Below are 20,027 nucleotides of genomic sequence, written 5' to 3'. Positions count from 1 at the left end.
TGGGACTGTGGGAAAACATCCCGAGTATGACAATTTAGGACAAAATATCCAAACATAACGTTGTTCAGCCAGTCCATAAAACCTGAACCTAACATTATGAAAGGAAACAAGGAAGGCAAGAATGAGCTTAATGTTATTATTATTATTATTATTATTATTATTAGTAGTAGTAGTAGTAGTAGTAGTAGTAGTAGTGTTGTGCATACGCCTTTTGCACGTCCGTCTTGTGTTCACACCAGCTTCACGGTTTGTTTATAAATGCCACTGATATTCTCACAAGGGAGGTGTGGCTAACGTAGTATTTAAACTCATCCCTTTGTCAGTTTGGATCTCACTTTCAGTGGGTAATCAGAGTTCAAAATGTTCGTGCTTTGGGCGCTACGATTTGGTAAGTTATTCGACATCATTTGCCGAAATCGGTTTTGATGCGTTATATGGTTTTTGTGCGCGCGTGTGTGTTTTAATTGAATAATAATGCTTTGTGCTAATTTTTCAGCTTGGGTGATTTTTGCTTGTGGTAAGTAGGGTTAAGGTTTATTTATTTGCACAACACTGCATGATACATATTTGATATTATTATTTTTTATTATTTTTTTCTTGATTTTGTTCAAAAAAGAACATTATAAATGTTCTTTTTTGAACAACCAGAAACGACCAGAAACAGACGGTTATTCCTTAGGTGCGAAAACGTGTTATGTATGTCGATTCGGCAATTTACAGTAGTGCTGGTGAAAAATCACAGCTGGTAGCGTGACTGTGGGCGGTAGACGGATTCTCATTTCCCAGATCACCAAGGACTTTTGTTTTACCATTATAGGCTCCATTGTCGCAGTAGTCCATGTGTAACTCTCATCATGTAGAAAAAAATGTTGACAAATGAACTTGTTTTAGCCTTAACTAAGAAGCGACTCACGTGACTGTGCTTGTTGACAAACTCTGCAGGAGGAACCAGCGCAGCCTCCAGAAACAACTGTTATCGGTGAGTCCTCCTCACTCACTGTCTGTACTATTTGTGTTTTGTAGTTCAATCACTTGACCCATCTTTACAGGTTAAGCTCTGCATTAGAAGCCATGTTTCACACAAGAACAGACGGGGAGACGTAATGGTTATGTAGACTGTAGCAATGCGGTGTTTTAAAGATGACACTATTATGATTTACATATCAGAATGTACCGAAAATTGAGAGGAAAAAACTGGAAGGGCACAATCCATTTTGTTTTTAAACTTAAATCATGGGATCAGAACTGATCCTGTGTCTGTCACAAAAGTGCAAACATTGCGAAAGCTATAAGCGCATGAACCAAACAACCTCACAAAAACTTTAAATGTAAGCACAGAACGTCGGAAGCATCTTCTAGAGTCTCACTTTGAAATATTATATGTTCTACAGCAAAAGCTGTATTTACTGTTATTTATGTTATCTTTTATTTTTAGAAAAGACTGTAATGGAACATGGTATGACATCCAAGAGGCTACTTGCTGTGAAAACAAACTTTACCCTGGTGCAAGTCTCTCTTGTTGTGGAAATGAGCCTTACAATCTGGAAACAGCCACTTGTTGTAAAGTACAGCATGAGCACGACATCATAGGTAATGCATTTGTAAACTAAAATTGTAGTGGTGACATTAACTGTGCAAGAAACTGAATGTGATGGAAAAAATAATGCTTTAATAGAAATTACAGACAGGCAATAACATTTTACACATTACTGTTTACATGAACAGACATCACATGTTCAGCAGTTACACTGTGGTTCTGGTATCCGTGTCTTGTTTTTACAGCCAGTGTTGACCAGGGTCTGAATGAAAAGGTATCCAAGTGCTGTGACCTGAAGGCGTACAACCCAGTCAATGAAATGTGTTGTCAGTCAACCATCACAGCAAAACCTGGACCAATGGCTGAATGTTGTGGTAAAGGTGAGCAATGCTGGACAAACTAGTGAAAAACATCACACCAAACATACAGCATACAATTAAAACATAACATTACATCTAAACCATCACAAGATCTCAGGTGTCTGTGAATTTTTAACAATCTGATTTGCTTGAGTGTTAAACACTGAGGCTTAGCTAGTCAGGCTCCTTATTTCAGTAAGGTGTAACAATTTTATTTTAGATTCCTCAAAGCAGCTTATTTTGTTTTTTTGCTTTATTTTTGTGAATTCTTGAGTTTGTTTTTTTCATTGTTTTTCTAGTGTTTAAATTTTGGATTCTCTTTTAATTTTAATGTTTGTTCTAAACATTTTGAGTTGTGTCTGAGTTGTAGCCACTGTTTAGCATTTATGTAGTTTTAGATTTCTCTCTACATTTCATTTTTCTAATACTGAGTTTGATTTCTTGTATTGTGTTTCTTTGACGTACTTTGATGTACTTTCTTTAAGTACAACACATCATCCAATAGTACGATGTGTTGTACTTAGGTAGTTAGTTGCCTTTTCTCATATGTCAAAGGCAAATGTAAAAAAAAGAATTATTTGACGTGCTTGAAACTTTCAGTTGGGTTGTGCCAAAGTAAATAGTGTTATATACAGTAAACAGTCCTTTACAGCTACTGGTACAATCCAATCCAAGAACCACTTAACTAAAGAGAAACAAAGGAAACAACAAAACTGAGATTTTTGATTCCAGATGACATGTCTTTGTGAGAAACAAAGATGTTTAACAAATGGTGATGCTGAGTACAAGCATCATTGTTTTCAGTAGGACTATCAGCAAAATAAAGACTAAGTTATGGTTGAGTATGATTTTTTTTAAAAAAACATGTTTTTCCCCACAGAGGTTTTTGATAAGGATAAGCAGTTGTGTTGTGGTCCAACTGATAACAGGATAATTTTGGTGAGGAATTCTAGCCACCACCGGTGCTGTGGCCACAACCAGTATGACACCAAGACTCAGTGCTGCTGTACAAATAAGGAAAACATTCTGGAGATACAACCTAAAGATTCAGACTGCTGCATGGAGGACTCTCCAGCAGGTAAGCTCACGTAACTGCACATCACAACTATTTACATTTCAACTCTTAACACTGCAAACCACAACACAATAAAATATAGATTCAAATATGCAAAGCAAAACAAAAAAGTGAACACACAGACCATTTAGAAATACTAAGTGCCTCAACTTTGAGAAGCTGATCCATTTTTTTCTGTCAGTAATTATCTGTCCTGTTTTGGAGAAGATCCTCTCAGAGGGGACTGTTGCCATAATGCACAGTCTCTGTGTCCAGATTTTGCGTGTTTTCTTGGTGTAACTCATTTTCTTTACTATACTTTTCAAATTTGATGATGTTGACTCTTGTTGTTGCCCACACCTCTCTTTTCTCTCTCCATCCTGCTCTGTTTGTGTGCTACTGCTGCTGCAAGTGCTGCAAACACAAGGCAGAAACACACATTGACAAATCACGTGTTGTGTGAAGCGAAAAAAAGTGAGAGAGGGTGAAAGAAAAAAATAGAAACATGGCTACCAATAGGGAGCCAGCTTTCCTTTCTTTAAAAAAACTATAATTGATTGAGTGATAACACTTTAATTATTCAGAGGGGAATTGTTTTACATGCTCTGGCACCATCATGTGCACCCCTTCTGACCATACATAGAGTACACAAACATAACATTGGGAAGACAGGTCAGAGAGGTATGAAAAAAACACAATACATGAGAAAAGAGGAGGAGAAAAAAGAACTTCTCCCAGACTGAGCTCCAAGGGGAGAGCAGTTTAAGAACAGAAAAAAACACCTCAGCACAGAAAGCACCTAAATCTTCAGGTCTTACGACATAAAATCACATGACTTGCAAGGGGGGTGGCGAGGTTAGGTATTAACCCATGTAGACAGCACGGTGGGAGTAAAGTACTCTCTCAAGTAGAACACAAGTTCTACTTGAGAGAGAGTGTCATTTGACCTGTGACCTTAAAGGATAGGAGCAGATAGTCAAAACACAGTTATGTCATCAATGAAGATTGTTGTTCTGGCCAGTCTTGACCTTGGGTAGCCACATGTAGGAGATAGTTGTTTGGGTTTGAACGAACAACTGCATTCCAATTTCCAAGTTGGTCTGAATGTCCATCACTGGTCATCAGGTCTCTCAATTCCCATTGCAGAGCCATGAGCTTCTCCAAGATCTTATCAATATTGCGTTCAATAAAGACAGTCTGAGTACTCACTCATCTTCAATTGTGTCGGCCAGCCTTGTGGGGTTTTGAACAACTGTAACTACTTTCTTTGTTCTATGATAAAACAGGTCCAAGCCAGCTCCAATCAGCCAGAACTCTGTTATCATTGTTCCAAACACTAGACAAGGACATAGAAGCCAAACAGGAAAGATAAGGGAGGGAGAGGGAAATAGGATGCATCCGCCTCCGCCAAGAGCAGTAATAGATGATTATCAATATGACAACAGCTAACAACAATGTTGCTTATGCTAAACAGTAACAAATTTTGTATTTTCTATTTTCCTTTGATCATCTCTTATCTTCACGAAGTCCAAAACTAATCATACAGTAGTTAAAGGAAGGTTGTGTAAATTACTGTAGCTGATGCCTGTATGTTGACTTTCTCTTTGTCTCTGCAGTTCTTCCATGTGGAAATATAACCTTCAACAAACATACGCAACTATGCTGTCAGTTAAATGTTGTTCACAAGTCTCCACAGAAGTACAAATGTTGTGATAAAAGTAAGTCGAGCTAATTATAGAATAAGCATTCCACTTAAACACAAGAACAGTATTTTAAAGCTATACTGCATGATAAAAAGGTAAACCCAGTGGTAGCATAACATGAACTTAGCTACGATTACGATACACTGTATGTGTTTCAGTTTTTAAGATCTGGATCTTTTCCACAGGGGCATATGATGTGGAAAAGGAGCTGTGTTGTGGCCCAAGTAATAACAAAATAATTCTAATGAGGAATTCCGGTAATCACCAGTGCTGTGGTCACAACCATTATGACACTGACACTCAGTGTTGCTTTTTGAATAAGGAGGGTGTTCTTGAGATTCAACCTAAGGATCCATCTGGCTGTAAGTCAGCTTTATGTGAAAGTCAGAACTTGCCAAAGACAAATTCATACAGATATTAGAAATCTATTTTTAAAAAGTGTTTACTTTTAGTAGTTTAAAAGTTTTATACCTAACTTTATATTTAATTTAATTGCAATTCAAAATCTTGTAAAAAAAAAACAATGTCAAGATTACACTTTGTTCCATCTGGCACCATTTTATAAACCAAATCCTATTATTTGTTTTATTTATTTGTTTATTTTCAGTCAAAAGCCTTTATCCTTTATGTCCACAGGTGTGAGAGAAAAGGTAAGAAATACACTCCAATAAATGTAGGGTTCTTATTCTCTTTGTATTCATTCATACAGTGATCAGTAAAGAAACATTTTGGTCCTTTATTTGCCAATATGGGTGCATTAAAACATCCTTTTTATTTCTTTTTTTTTTTTGTCAGACAGTTGAGCGCCAGTCTAAGTGGTAAGTTGACTAAAGGTTTTACTCTTAATATAACTTTATTCAAATGTCACAACATTCAGATTTCGTGGAAGTCAAAGTCCAAAGTGGTCCCAGTGGTAGGAACATTAGGAACTGTAATCCAAATACTGGAAGACTGGCTCAAGCAGATTCCAGGGACAACATCTGCAGTGTCATTGTTGTGCTGTATGAAAAGCAGAGGCAGGACACAATGCAGGACTCAGAGACAAAGGAATTAACTGAAGGAGGCAGCTTAATTCACTGTAACAAAATGCTTAAAAGTACAAGTATACAAAACTCAAAAACCAAGAGCTGGGGACTGAAACTAGGAACTCAAAACTAGGGATAAAAAAGGGAACACGCAGGCAAATGCAGCAAACTGGGACGACGCAGCAATGAGCAGAGGGAGACTGAGGACTTAAATGCACAGGATAACAAGGGGATGGGCAACAGGTGGAAAAAATCAGACATAACAAGACAAGGGAATTAAAACTGAACACAATGCACTTGAGACATGGACTATCAAAATAAAACAGGAAACACAACACAGAGACAGAGAGCGAGGGACAGCAAGAGAGCGAGGACAGTGAGAGAGCAAGGGAGACATGACAGGCCGGGGAGAACACAGACGAGACCAAGACAACGAGAACATGAGCTAAATAACTAACTAAAACTAAATAAACAAGTAACTAATAACTATCAATACAAATGATTAAACCAGGAAGCACAAGGAAACTGAAAATGCCAAATAAAGACAAAAAAAACATAGATCATCACAATAATAACAAGTTGATGTGGACTGTTTGTGTTTATTTTTGTCTTTGTACATCCACAGCACTGAACCAAAAACACATCTCTGTGGGTCGTTATGTTACAATCCAAAGGAACGTCGCTGCTGTGAGAGAAATCAAGAATCTCACTGGTTCTGTGCCTCAGGTAACACCGTCTCCATGTTTGTTTGTTTTGATATGTGGTTGCCTTATCTGTCAGTTACCATCTCATGGGACTTACCCATCACTCTGTGATGCCAGCACGGCTTCCAGCAAAGCAGTTAGCTCAGTTTTTTTTATCTTGTGTGAAAGAGAAAAACATCTTTCAAAGAAACACTTTCAAACTAAATATCTTAAATCTGAAGTAACACTATGGCAGAATAGCACATTAAGAAACTGAGATATTGTACTTATTTTTGATGGATTTTTGCTAATTTGGAAGTCAAAAATCTCAAATGCAATTCCTTCTGGGAAAGGAACATCTGTACCTCTGTACTTCTTTTTTTGTATTTTTGATTTTGAATTGCACTTTGTATTTTCTGAATGTTCTCAAGTCAATTCAGGTCTCTTCTACAGAGTCATGCTGTTATAAGCAATCATTTTACATCGTCTAACTTGCAGAACTGGCAGAAGTTCCTCCAAATCCTCTATTTATGTCAAAGCATTAATAGGAATTTCATGGTACAAGTAACTCAAGTCCTGCGCACTACTGAGAAGTGAATGGCTTGATGTTTTTTTGTTGGCATGTAGTAAAATGGGTGCATTTAAGCTGTCATCTTAAGAAAAAGACTGCTATAAGCCTGCCAAGAAAGTGTCCTTCCTACCAAAATTTACCAGAGAAACATTTTTTAGGAATTACCTTTACACAAAAAGAGCAGAAACAAGTTGTGTTAAATTCTAATCTTAGGTGTGTGAATACGTTTTTTGTTTACTATACTTTCTTGGGAATAAAGAACCAAAAGGACAAAAGCTGTTTTTGTCCGACTTTAGTCCCCCAGGTTGCTGAAATACATAAAACAGTGAACAATGTTTCTTCATACAAACTGAAAGATTTAGTACTTCGCAAAATTATGTCTTATATTTAATGACAGTGAAGAATGTCACGTCATACTTGCAGACAGTGAAGTACTATCTGTCTTCCATCAGGAAAGATGGAATGATGCGTAAAAGAAAAGCAATGCAATGACGTCTGAAAAAGGTTGTAAACAAGCCTGCATGTATTGAAGTGCTTTTATTTTCACTCTATGGATACAGACATCTAAATGTTTAGTAGCAACCTGTTTTAATGTAACATGTCTGTAGTGCCAATGTTGTCATTATGTGCAGCATTAGTGTAGGGCTGAAATGTGTCATAAAAAATCTCCTGGCATTTTGGCCCACATGACAACCGTAACTTATCACATATCTTCTTCCATCATCCTATAAATCATTAAGCTTTGTAATAAAAAATAAATAAATAAAATAAAAATGGTAGAGCAGTGTTTCCCAATCTTTTGGAACCATGGCACATATTTCACATGAGTAAAATCACACAGCACACCACCATTGATCATTTTTCCCGGCACACCATGCATAGCAGAATTGGCTCGGTTTGTCCCCAGTATACCTTTTTTGCTTTCTTCAGACCACTACTCATACTAGGGCATTCATCTGGGTCAGAATTTTCTCCAGGATCCAGGTCAGATTGACTACTTATTCTTTTCAATATTTATTGCTTTTACACACTGAGTTGTCTCACTCAGCATGATTATTATGTAATTTCTCCTTGGTCTTCTTCTGTTTTACTGGCAGTTGGCAACCTATTTAATTAGAGGAGGTAGTTGTACTTCCCTCTAGTGGTAGATAATGTAATTGTTCTGCCCATTACTCGCACCGTTCGCTTACAGTACTAATCAGGTGGAACCACATAATCTTCCACGGTACACCTGATCATTTCTCACAGCACACCTATGAGCAGCAGGTGGGTAGGAAACACTAGTTTAGCTTGTGTTTGAGCATTTTGTCCTTGGGATTAACCAGAGTGTCTGGCTGGGTTCGAAGTGCGCTGAGATGTCATGCTGGTAGGGCAAACTCCTTACGACACCAACTGACTGTAACCTACAATCCAGTTTTGAGATTCCTTCCCAGGGGCCTTGACGCCCACTCACATCTTCACTCAGTCAGTTAACCTCAATAGGTCACATGATGGTTTCACCTGAAACCTCTGCTAATAATGACTCACATCCTTTTCCACAACTTGGCCCATTTGATGAGGTATGGGATCAATAGTGGGTCAATGACTCTCTTAAGGGACAAATCCCACTACGGTTTAAGTATTTGGGACTCTCAGTCTCCACCATTTGTTTTGGACTGAAGAAGCTTGTCAGATACGAGGTGAAGCAAAGAAGTCTGGTCATTTTGTTTTTCCAGGCTCCTTAGATTACCAGGATGACCTGGATGATTGAGACCTACGCTGACATTCTTTGATAAATCCTTTAAAAACTATAATGAGATTTGAGAATAATTAAAGAATAATCATTAGAGGCACTAAAAAGATTACTGACGTAACAATAAACTTCAAACAGCAGCTTGTTTGTTTTAAAAAAAACTGCCTGGAGCTCTGAATGGGTTCATGAACTTTGCAGTACCCCTGTAACTTGTTATGTCAAGTTACAGGGGCAGTTGTTGAACCAGAAAGTCAGCCAACTTTTAGTTTCTGCTTACGAGATGTTTTCCACTCTCTCCACTTTACCACTGTTTCTCTTTCACTCTGATTTTCGCACATTTGGCTTCACATGCTTCAGTTTTTTTGTGGTTGGTAATTCCTCCACATCTGTCTAATGTTTTGCCTTTCGGAGTTTTTCCCAGACGTTAAGGGTTTTAAAAGTGAATATGGGTTAAGCCCACACTAGGGTCTTTCCCTTCCTCTGAGGAGATTACATCACCTCTTGCTTACGTTTCGCAAGATATAAAACATCCAACTCTTGCTGGTAAAAACAAAGCATGATTTGGCATTTTAGCATTTTTAACATGTGGATAAGCAATACATGGCAGAGGAGAGGGAAGGAAGATCAGATTGTTGATTGCTTCACAGACATGACTGAGCTGAAATCTCAATTTTATCATCAGTACAGTGCAAAGGATGGGAAAATAAGCAGGCTCTTACTTGTGAATATGAAAGAGGGTATTGTATTAGAAAATGCAGCTACAAGTAAACATGCTGAATGTGAACATGTATAATTTGTTCTCTCTCAGACCCTTTGAGTCATCTTTTGTGGACATTATTCATCTCAACATGTTTACTCTGCACTCACTCATCTTTCCACCCTTCTGACCATCACACCTCTCTATTTAGGTCAAAGGAAGACACCACCCACTGTGTACAACCCCCATACACAAGTCTGTTGTGATGGATGTGTATCAGGAAAGAAGCCTTGGATAGATCAAGTAATGTTTTCATTGTTCATTTTTTTTTCAACCCTGATCAACTAGATGAATTTTTCATTTCAGTGCAAGTCAACAATGTCTGTGGCAAAATCAACCCACTCTTTCCTTATGAAGCCAGAAGACCAAAGCACTGTTCCTTAAAAAAGAGAGAGAAAAATGTATTAAGGCCATACTAGTGAGATTTTGACTAAGTAAATGTTAGCACATACATTACAGTATTAAATTCAGTTAAAATAACTTAAAATGTATAGAGCTAACAACAGGGTCCCAGTCATTCCAGAAATGCAAGTTCTTTGTATGCACCTTCCACGAGAAAGCATGGAGCTCCACCCCGCTCCTTTTATAAAGTAACTGGGTGTTTTTAATGTGGTGCGTAAAAGTCATCTAAAGGCATACTTACCACTGCTGCAAAAGGATACCAAGTCTGGTAAGACTAAAACAAGACACATTATGAAATTAGATGTACTTACAGTTTTTTACAGACGCTAGGACACATTTCTCAATACTTAGGTCACTTTTGCAAAACTCCTCACACAGTGAGCACAACAGAAGTCTATGTGGGCTAAACTGAGGATCAGTTATCATTGTTTTGGCACAAAATGCATTCAATGACTACATCTCTCAAATTTCATGAATTATTTTCTCACTCAGACACAACAACTGCCAAAAATCTTTGTACGTACAGGACATTTTGCATGTGCTTACATACTGTTTTCAAAACTGTTAAACTTATGGCCAAAACAATAACACAATGCAAAACTTAAAAAGACAGCAAAATCCAACAGCAATATTTTAGTGAAACATATTTTAAATCTAAAAATGCAGTTTAACCAGCCACAGCTTATTCTCATTGTAGATGAACATCTACACAGGTGTTACTCCTTCAATTTTTCAACTCCTTCAATTCTGGCATGCCAGAAGATTCTTTCCTAGGTGTATTGCCCTAGATGACATGAGATGTGATGTGGATGAGAACCTGTGGCCAAATGGAGGAGACCGAGTAGATTAGCATTACTATTGTATGTGTATCAGTGGATGGTGTGTATACAAATTCTTGTATTTTGGGATTACTTAGTGCAAAAAAATACATAAACAAATATTAACGAATTCTGCATGATGTCCGATTCATTCCAGTAACATATATTGAAATTATAAACAGAGATGTGTCCTTGATTTACACAAGAAAACACTGTGTAATGCTACATGTTGTTAGTGTTTTTTAGGTCATTGTTTTGTGGGTGACAAAGTGTGTTTGTCGGCTGTCAACCTTTGCTAGTGTTCTGGAAGAATGAGTTTATTTGAGACCTGAATAAAGTGTTTTGGTAGTTGTAGTGCATTTTGAATGTGAAATGAACTGCTTTGCCAAGCTGAAGGTCAGTTAGGAGAATTGTGTGAAGAGTTTTGCAAAAGTGACCTAAGTATTGTGAAATGTGTCCTAGCGGCTGTAAAAAACTGTAATGTAAAATTGTAACCCTTTTTCTTTGCTTTTAATATTACTGATTTTCAATTTTTCATCTTTTTATTTTCCAAAACTAATACATTTTTGTGTTCACCTATGTGCAATAAAATTTTAACGTTACAGAGACAGGTTGTGTCACAACGCTGCAATGTTACTGTATTATCTCTGATTCTTCCAGTGCTGTGGAGAGACGCCGTATGGCTCAGCACAACGTGGAGTTCTGTGTTGTAATAAGAGCTTGTACGAGGGCAGAGACGATGGAGAGGAATGTTCGGAGATAGGTATTCCTTACAACCCGGCTAAAGGGACCATGTGTTGTTCTCACTTTCATGGCAGCCCAGGACAACACTGCTGTGGGACTGAAATTTACCAGCCTGATGTTGAGATTTGCTGCAATGGACACAGGTGATTGTGTGTGTGTGTGTGTGCGTGTGTGTGTGTGTGTGCGTGTGTGCGTGTGTGTGCGTGTGTGTGTGTGCTTCACATGGATTATTAAAGAATTTCTTCTTTCTGAGTCTCTGACAGTATTTGGCACAATTTGAGATCAAATTTATTGTGGAAAACTGTCTGTTTGCTTGCCACCATTCCAGTAATTTATCTATTTAGAAGAACTAAAATATTTAGGAGTTTAATTTATTGTACCATTCAATATTTTGTATTGATAAATGGGTTGGAAACCGTTGTAATGTTATCAGAGTTATCACCCAAATCAGCAGCTATTTATATCTGGGTTTTAGTTCTTCATTTATGTTCAGTTTTGTATCAGTTGAACTGGTTGAGTCTTGGCTGCTCTCATAAGTTCGTTTCTACTTGTAGTAGCTGTGAAAGTGTGGTTGAGAATGGCTCTGGGTATAAATGCATTCTGTGTAGATCCTGACGGAGTGCTGAAACTGCAGCTCCAATATTTTTCTTTCACTGTGTAAACCCTGTGCTGAAGAAATGAAGATAATACCTTTCAGGCTGAAATCTATCAATATAGATAATGGCTCATATAACTCAGGCTCCAATAAGCTTACATTTTTCATCTCACTCTCCATATTTGATATTAATTGATACCTCTGTTTTCCAACCAGACATCCCAGACTGAGAAACATCCACTGCTGTGGGGTCAAAGCCTACAACATTAAAGACCCACAGATGAAGTGCTGTGCAGGAACACTGTACAATCTGACATCATTAGATGAGCATGGAGGGGATGCACAGTGCTGTGGATCCATTCTGCAAAAGCCACAGGTAGAGTCAGTGATATTGATGACGTCAACAAAGTATTTTGTATTTCCTACCACTGCTTCACCCCCTTTAAACAGGCTTCTGCCTGTTGTAGGCACGAAACATGATTTAAAGTTACTTTTGGCTACAGTGGTTAGCATAACTGATGCTAACTTTTAATGCTAGATTTTTTTGTGAAGGAACATGAAGCGTATTTTTTGAAGAAAATTAATTGATATAGGTCTGGGGAAAAACTTAAGAAAGCAGCAGCTCCCTCCCACTACGCCATTGAAAGTACTGTTTAGTAATGAATGTTATACAACTGGAAATCTTCTAAATAGCAAAGTTGAATATCGGGGTTGCACCCATAAAAAGCTTGCCAAATTTTCTCTGCTAATGTTACAATGTTTTTGTAACAAAGAGCTGATAACTGAGGATGTAGCAAGATTATTGGCTTAACATGTAATGTGGCCTGACTGAATTAACACAATGCCTCAGTGACTGCAAACAATTATGTTTTTATTAACAATAACACATAATATCTTTTCAAAACCAGGAGATTTGCTGCTCAGGTGAGGACAAAGAGGTGCTTTACACTGTCAAGACAGGATTTGGATGCTGTGGTCACCTCTATTACAACACCACTTTGTGGTCGTGCTGCGCTGGGAGGCTTACATTAATCAATGAATCAGAACAGGATCAGAGAAAGATGATTAATGGTCAGTCGCATACATTTAGATGTCCTCTCACAAAGTAGAACTTCATTTTGTGTCATTTTAACATGATGGCACAGCCCAGATTCTGCATTTTACCAATAATATGTCTATACACTTTTTTTTTCAGAATACCGACATTTCTCTGTGAATAATCTGAACAAAACTTCTCTTTGCAATAAAGGTATGAAATATATACACATATTGGAATGCCATTGAAAAATAATGTGTATTTGTAATGCAATGTTCTGCATCTCTGTTTAGTGCGCATTGGGATTGTGGAAAGTGTGTCTCTGCATAGCATTGTTTTCAAGAGCATGCTAAAAGTCCATGGGAAGAAGGCCAAAGTCAAAGCTTTGTCTTTGCCGTACACCCTGAAAATAGTTGATCACTGCAGCTCCCCTAAACTGATTCCTGGGAAGATCTATATCTTTAACAACGTTAATATTTTCACTGATTTCAATCATCAATCTGTTCTTCAATCACTGCATTTCATTTTTTCCAAGTGTTCACCTTAGACCAGTAATCACATTCTAGTTACAACTGTATTCTTACTTGTGTTACAAAGGTCATCTCCTTGAAGACAGATTAGAAGAAGAGAAAATCATTAAAAGTGCCATATGGGCATTTCTTTCATTTTAGTGCATTGAAGGACAAGAACGTGCAAGTACAAACTACTTCGAGCTTGAAAGTGACATGCACATTGATCCCAGCCAAGCAGCTAGAGTCCTCATTCTGTTTATTTGGGACTGTAGTCTAACTAGTGTGATGGTACACCTAAGGTCATGTTAGAGTAATGCAAAAAAAGATAAGATGAATAAAAATTATTTATTTATAAAACTATTTAAAATGTAAAGTAATTAAGGAAGTAATAACTACTTCAAAATCACCAAGAAATGTCAAACTTTAATTACTTTAGTTACAATTATGTCTTTACTTGTGTTACTTTTAAAAAAAACAATGAGCAATGTGTAATTTCTTACTGTTTATGGGAACCATCCCATCTTTATGTAACAGTACAACATTCAACCTTACAGACCCACACAACAAAAAAAGAAGATATAAACGTGATCATCTTTAGGTATAGCCACAATTACCAGCAAAGTTAGTGGAAAAACAGCTCAAAATTTTCAAATAGCCAGTTCAGTAGAGTTCTCTGGAATTGACACAGTCATCTTAAGCAGCGGTCCCCAACCTTTTTATGCCCGACAATATTTTCATGGACGGACCTTTAACACACGTGAAAAGACCCAGGAAAACCGAGTTAACGAGCAAAACGATAACAAAATAACGCTGAAAACTGATAAAAACCCTGAAAACCATACATTTCATACCTGAGCCTCTACTCTCGCAGCCTGGTACCAAACGACTCACGGACCGGTACCGGTCCGAGGCCCGGGGGTTGGGGACCACTGATCTTAAGCACTGCTCAGGGTCTTAGGGTCCTTTTTCAGGTTCTTGACAAGAATTGAATCCTGTTTGCAGCAATGGATAGATGCTTCTCACAGTGAAATCAATGTATTGCACTAATCTCAATTGCTCAATGTTGTACACCACTGTATTTTTTGTGTTTCTGCAAGGTGAGCCCACTTAATTGTTGCATTGTTGCATACATGAAAAAGCTAAAACTGTTTTTTTAAGTCAAACCCACACTATTGAATGTATGCATGTATTATAAATCATATGTTTTATTTTACTAGCTAAAGCTAGAGAACAATAAGCACTTACTTCTGAATGCCATAGATGTTATAAGAATTGCTATTTCTTCTTAACTACCCAACTGTGTTCACCTTTGTGTAAGCTGTAGTTACTTTTTAACGAGAATGTGATTTACGTAATGTGATTAAAGATAGAGTACTGTAACTGGCAGATGCAGAGTGGGTACTATGGATGAGCCCCAGGGGTCCAGGCTCACCCAATAAAGTTATAGTGCCTCCTGAGCTGAATTGTATGCTATACTGTAACTAAGTTACACTAATTCACACAATTTGGTGATTAAAAAAAACGCCAAACAAACCTTGGACCCATCCAGGTCAAACTTTGGGAAGTGCCTTTCTCTTTGAAACAAAAAAAAAAAAAAAAAGAAAGATTCGTCAGGTTGTGAAGCTAGTTTTAAATCATGACCCTATTCAAAGGTTTCGAAATAAATGGAAATCTGTTCAAGATATTTACTTAGGTTTATTGAGCCACTTCTGCACTTCTGTCTCTTTTCCTCTGCAATATAAGACAGATGCATTTTTTTTAAATATTTCTCTGTGAATGTTTGGTGCTATGCATGTATTTATATTTAATTTTTCTATAGAATAATAATGTGACTTGTGTTGAATGACTCCTGTCAAAGTTGGTTGTTCTTCCAGTTCATATGGTCTGCAATTGACCCAGGGTAAAGGTTTGCCATTTTTGTACTGTATATTGCTTTATTAGAAGTTGCTGACATCTGTCATTTTTTGAGTTGATTTATTAAAGAAAACAATATTGTACTCATAAATGCACATTTATTATTGTCTAATTCTGTCTTCCAACAAACCGATGTAGTTCAAGGGCTTAAAATGAATCCATTAAAATACATAAGACTGGGGCCAGTTTTTTGCACCACCATCTTAAATACAGTAGCCAAGATGAATATTGCCAATCCATCTAACTACGATTTATGTATGTGGCTATGTACTGGTCACATGTGGACAACAGAACTCACTGACATTTGCATACTATGGAGACAAAGTTTAAGACTTGAATTAGGAGAAGTAAGAAAGCAGAATTAAGTTGAAGGCAATCTACTAGTAATTGGCGGAACCACAAAGAGGAACACAACATAGATTTTCCAAAGAAGGTTTGACTGTTGTACTAAATTTTGTATATATTTAAGTTTATTTAAACCACTTTCTAATGCATTGAACTATAATCTTGAAGGCAGAGTGATCAAACGGTATTAAATGTCAAAATTATTCTATACATGTGTAGCCCTGTCTGAAATTATTCAGGCTTACAGGGTAAAGAAAAAAAAGTCTACTGTTATAAAAAAATGGTTAAAATATAAATAGTTGATAAAAGGTTTAAAATCATATGCTTTGGTACAAATGTATTTCATTTACAGTTAAGAGTCCAATAAATAAAAGGGTTTCATGATTTAGAGTTCATTTTCTGTGCAGAATCAATATGTTGGGGTGTAACCTAAGTTTATTTACCCATCTAATGTCAGTTACCTCAATGTTGTATTGTCATTGGTTGTTGTGCTGACGAGCCAGTCAATGTCACTCTTCTATGTTATGGGGGCGGGACGAGTGGTAATGTTTGTGTGAATCTGTGGGAGCGGACACAGAAGCTAAGTCCGAAGAGAGAGATGTCGTAAGGCAAACGTGGTGTGGATTTTGCATCTAAGTGTATCATTGAGGTCGACTACCCGTGGTCCTGATATTACTTATTTGTGATCTGCAAGAGGTAAATGAGACTGTGTGCCTTGACATTTGTACTGTAACTATTCGTTATAGTGATAAAATAGCGTGATATGTGATGCTAACTAGCGGCTTGCTAATTAGTGCAGCTTACCGCGTTATGTGCTGTGATGCCATGCTGTATGTTTAGCTCTGTGATTTTCAGTCAAAGCATGCTAATGCTAAATCGTTATGTGATAGCATTTGGTATTGTAGCTCACGTGTTTTAATATGTTTAGAAGCCAAGGGACGCTCTGAAAGGAGAGGGAGAGAGAGGTGTCTACCCAGATGGACCCTGCTGTTTTCTCACCCCTGGCTGTTTTCTCACCCCTGGCTGTTTTCTCACCCCTGACTGTCTTCACTACTGGTGAACTAACTGCCCATTTCTGATTGCCCCACTAACAAACTCATTGGACTCGTGAGTACTAACTGGAACTAAAGTGCACGTATTTTGTTTTATGGCTCAGTTTGAGTGAAGCGGCCATCAGTTTTAGGCCTCACCGCACCCGAACTTCGAATCAGGCCTGCAACAAGCACCGTGCTACAGGTGTAGTGTGGACAGGTTAAAGTGTGTGTGTGTGTGTGTGTGTGTGCCCACTGTTACAAATTTGGTTTAAATTGAGTAAGTGTGTAGTTTTAATCAAAGTTATTATCAAAGGTTGAAATTCATCCATTTTAAAGGTGTGAGCTGTTGTAACTGAAATAACAGTTGGCACCTAAGAAAGAGGTATTTTGTGTTGATAATCTTTTATTTATAATCCATGTAGTCACATTTACAGTATTTTTGTTTGTTTATTTGAATTCAATTCATTTTATAAAAGTAACTGTTTATTTTATTCATTTCTTTTTGTCTAAATAAATACCCGGTGAGGGATAAATTTGTGTAAAATACAGTTGTGGTGGTCCTTATTAGTTAAATTAGAGGGTATCAGGTAGAGCTGGGCGATATATCGAGTTTTTAAAAAATATCGATATATTTTTATACGAGATATAAGATGTGACAATATCCTTTATATCGATATAGTCTATGTTACGTTATAATTATACTTGTGGAGCCGCAAGTTTGCCTCTCTTTCGTCCACTTTCGTCTTTACGCAACGTTACTCGGCCTCGCCTCTCCTTCACTGAACACAACTCCCCCTCCTCCCCCATCGCTTCACCTGCAGGAAGCGACAAGATGGACACGGCAAATCTCCGTTAACGAGTTACTGCGCATCGCCCCGTGTGTGGGGCTGGACGACGTCAACGTGTTAGCTAGCTAACCGCGCTAACGAGCTAACGACGCTAACGCCATGCAGCCCAGGGGCTGCACGGACTAAAATCCTTTCATTTTCTCAAAAGTTGACAGCGCGCCTTATGTATGAATTCTGGTTGTGCTTGATGGCCGCGAACCGATTTTATGTGGAACACGGCGCTCAGCAATCTGTCAAAAAATGCTTTAGTACGACTTTGATAAGCTACGGAGCTGCACCGCTTGATGGATTGTCGGAGGATTACGGCTGAGCCTCGCGGAGTGATACGTACTGTGCTTCAACGTAATATTACCCTACTGTGTATAAGGACCATAAATGGCACCTGTTAAGAGACGTGGTTGCGAAGCGGATTTCAAACTCCAGGTTGTCAGTCACGCAGTACAAGTTGGGAACAGAGCAGCTGTGAAATCTGTCTTTGTTACTATGCTTAGCGTCTTTTAGTTTACATTTTGACTGCACAATTGTGAGCTTTTTGTTATGCACAAAAACAACATTATTTTCTTTTATTTATGGATCATTATTATTTAATAAATGCTCATAATTTATTTTTGAGTAAATTTTATGTACATCTGCTCTATGTTAATAAAAGTGCCTGTGTGACATCTGGGACACAGCTTTGACTAAGAACTCTCTTTTTGTTCTTACTTTATGACTTTAAAAAAATATATCGAGATATATATCTTATATCGCCATCCAGCTAAAAAATATCGAGATATGAATTTTGGGTCATATCGCCCAGCCCTAGTATCAGGTATCATTACTAGTAGCACTACGAACCCAGGCCCAGTCTCATTGTACTATATACTCTAGCTTTACCATAGCTACGTGGGACCTGGGTTACACATGAAAGATTAATTCGCCCTGTTCAACTGTGATCACTCTCTTGTCTTTGACCTCTTGTTCCCATGTACAATCTTTTATACAGAAAGTCTATTATGTATACAGTGGTTCCTCGTTTATTGCGGGAGTTAGGTTCTAAAAATAACGCGCGATAGGTGGAATCCGCAAAGTAGCTAGCTTTATTTTTTACAATTATTATAGTTGTTTTAAGGCCGTATAACCCCTCACTACACACTTTATACACTTTTCTCAGACAGGCATGAACATTTTCACACTTTTCTCTCTTGTTTAAACTCTCTCAAAGTTCAAACCTTTGTAGAAAAATAAGTCCAATATTATAGAATGAATCCAAACCCTGTTTTCAGTTCCAGAACATGGGAATAGTGCAGCTGTAAGAGAATTTAACACTAATGAATCAATGGTACATAAGTGGAGGAAGCAAGAAGGATGATTTGCACCTCACAATGCGTGTGCCTTATGGTCTGAAAAATAGGTAACTTCCCCCTTCCTTTAGCATGTCCAGAACTCCAACTTTTTGTGCGGTGGTTAGCATCTTCCTCTGCCCTTTGGGTGCTACTGCAGGTGCCTATGAGGGTGGAAAACATTTCATCGACATTGTTGTGTTTGTTGGGGAGAAAACTTATAAACATACAGTACAGCAGTTCAGAGTCACACTGCTAGCGATCAAAGATTTATGTAAATTTGACAAACTGAACACATTCTGTACTGTACAGGAGACATGGCACGAGATTGATTGACAATGGCCTACAGCCAATCAGGACACAGAACATAATGCACTGTAAAAAAACCCCAAAAAGCATTCAAAATTGCACAAAAAAATCTGTGCATCAGCGAGCCTGCGAAAAGTGAACCGCGTTATAGCGAGGGACCACTGTACTCTAATTCCAACTGATGCATTGAGAAAGTAGAAAGTATAGTCCCTTAAGACCCAGCTGAATGCTTAAGTCAGGGTCAGTATGAAAGTTATAAATATTTTCCAGAACATTCTTCTTTTAGCTGCCTCTTTTAGAAATCACCAAAGTAACTCATCTGCCTCGATCTCGCCCTATCCGTAGTATCCTCCTCTGTCCTCTGATTTCAAGATTTCAAACCACAGGAAAATCACTGGGTTATAAGAAGCAGAAAAGCATGCACACATAGGACAAGTATGCTATTGCTATTCATTGCAGTTTAACCTGTCAAGGACAAAAACATGAAGTGCATAGCACTGTTGCCCTCATAGAGTTTGCATGTTCTTCACGTGTTTGCATGGGTGTTCTCCAGATACCCCTGCTTCCTCCCACAGACCGCAGACATGCAGTTAGTGGGGCTAGGTTAATTGATCATTCTAAATTGCCCATAGGTGTGAGGGTGAATGGTTGTCTGTTTCTCTGTGTTAGACCTGCAATAGACTGGTGATCTATCCAGGGTATACTCCACCTCTCCTCCAATGCCCCA

At 37.9% G+C, this 20,027-nt stretch overlaps 1 protein-coding gene and 1 long non-coding RNA gene across 2 annotated transcripts; both read left to right on the top strand.

The window, feature by feature from the left end:
• The first annotated feature begins 301 nt into the window (after positions 1–301).
• LOC101474917 (uncharacterized) lies at positions 302–15,579 on the top strand. The gene is made up of 15 exons (XM_076873235.1): positions 302–388; positions 497–517; positions 943–979; positions 1,436–1,590; positions 1,783–1,917; positions 2,777–2,974; positions 4,567–4,668; positions 4,839–5,471; positions 6,304–6,404; positions 9,573–9,664; positions 11,302–11,528; positions 12,197–12,356; positions 12,889–13,051; positions 13,176–13,229; positions 13,310–15,579. The coding sequence occupies exons 1-8, from the start codon at positions 361–363 to the stop codon at positions 5,072–5,074; spliced, it is 912 nt and encodes a 303-aa protein (XP_076729350.1). The 5' UTR covers positions 302–360; the 3' UTR covers positions 5,075–5,471; positions 6,304–6,404; positions 9,573–9,664; positions 11,302–11,528; positions 12,197–12,356; positions 12,889–13,051; positions 13,176–13,229; positions 13,310–15,579.
• Positions 15,580–16,327: 748 nt separating this feature from the next.
• LOC143421947 (uncharacterized) lies at positions 16,328–18,658 on the top strand. The gene is made up of 3 exons (XR_013101548.1): positions 16,328–16,483; positions 16,716–17,408; positions 18,481–18,658. It is a non-coding gene; the product is annotated as an uncharacterized LOC143421947 (long non-coding RNA).
• Positions 18,659–20,027: the final 1,369 nt, after the last annotated feature.

Source organism: Maylandia zebra, linkage group LG14 (assembly GCF_041146795.1).
Source record: "Maylandia zebra isolate NMK-2024a linkage group LG14, Mzebra_GT3a, whole genome shotgun sequence".
NCBI classification, from domain to species: domain Eukaryota; kingdom Metazoa; phylum Chordata; class Actinopteri; order Cichliformes; family Cichlidae; genus Maylandia; species Maylandia zebra.
The sequence above is the reverse complement of the archived record's forward strand: the minus strand, read 5'-3'. Positions and strand labels throughout refer to the sequence as shown.

Bases quoted from the DNA above. Each gene is read 5' to 3' on its own strand.
- LOC101474917 (XM_076873235.1), top strand. From the start codon at position 361: ATGTTCGTGCTTTGGGCGCTACGATTTG. The intron at 1,591-1,782 runs GTAATGCATTTG...TTGTTTTTACAG, and splicing joins GCATGAGCACGACATCATAG to CCAGTGTTGACCAGGGTCTG. The intron at 2,975-4,566 runs GTAAGCTCACGT...TTGTCTCTGCAG, and splicing joins CATGGAGGACTCTCCAGCAG to TTCTTCCATGTGGAAATATA.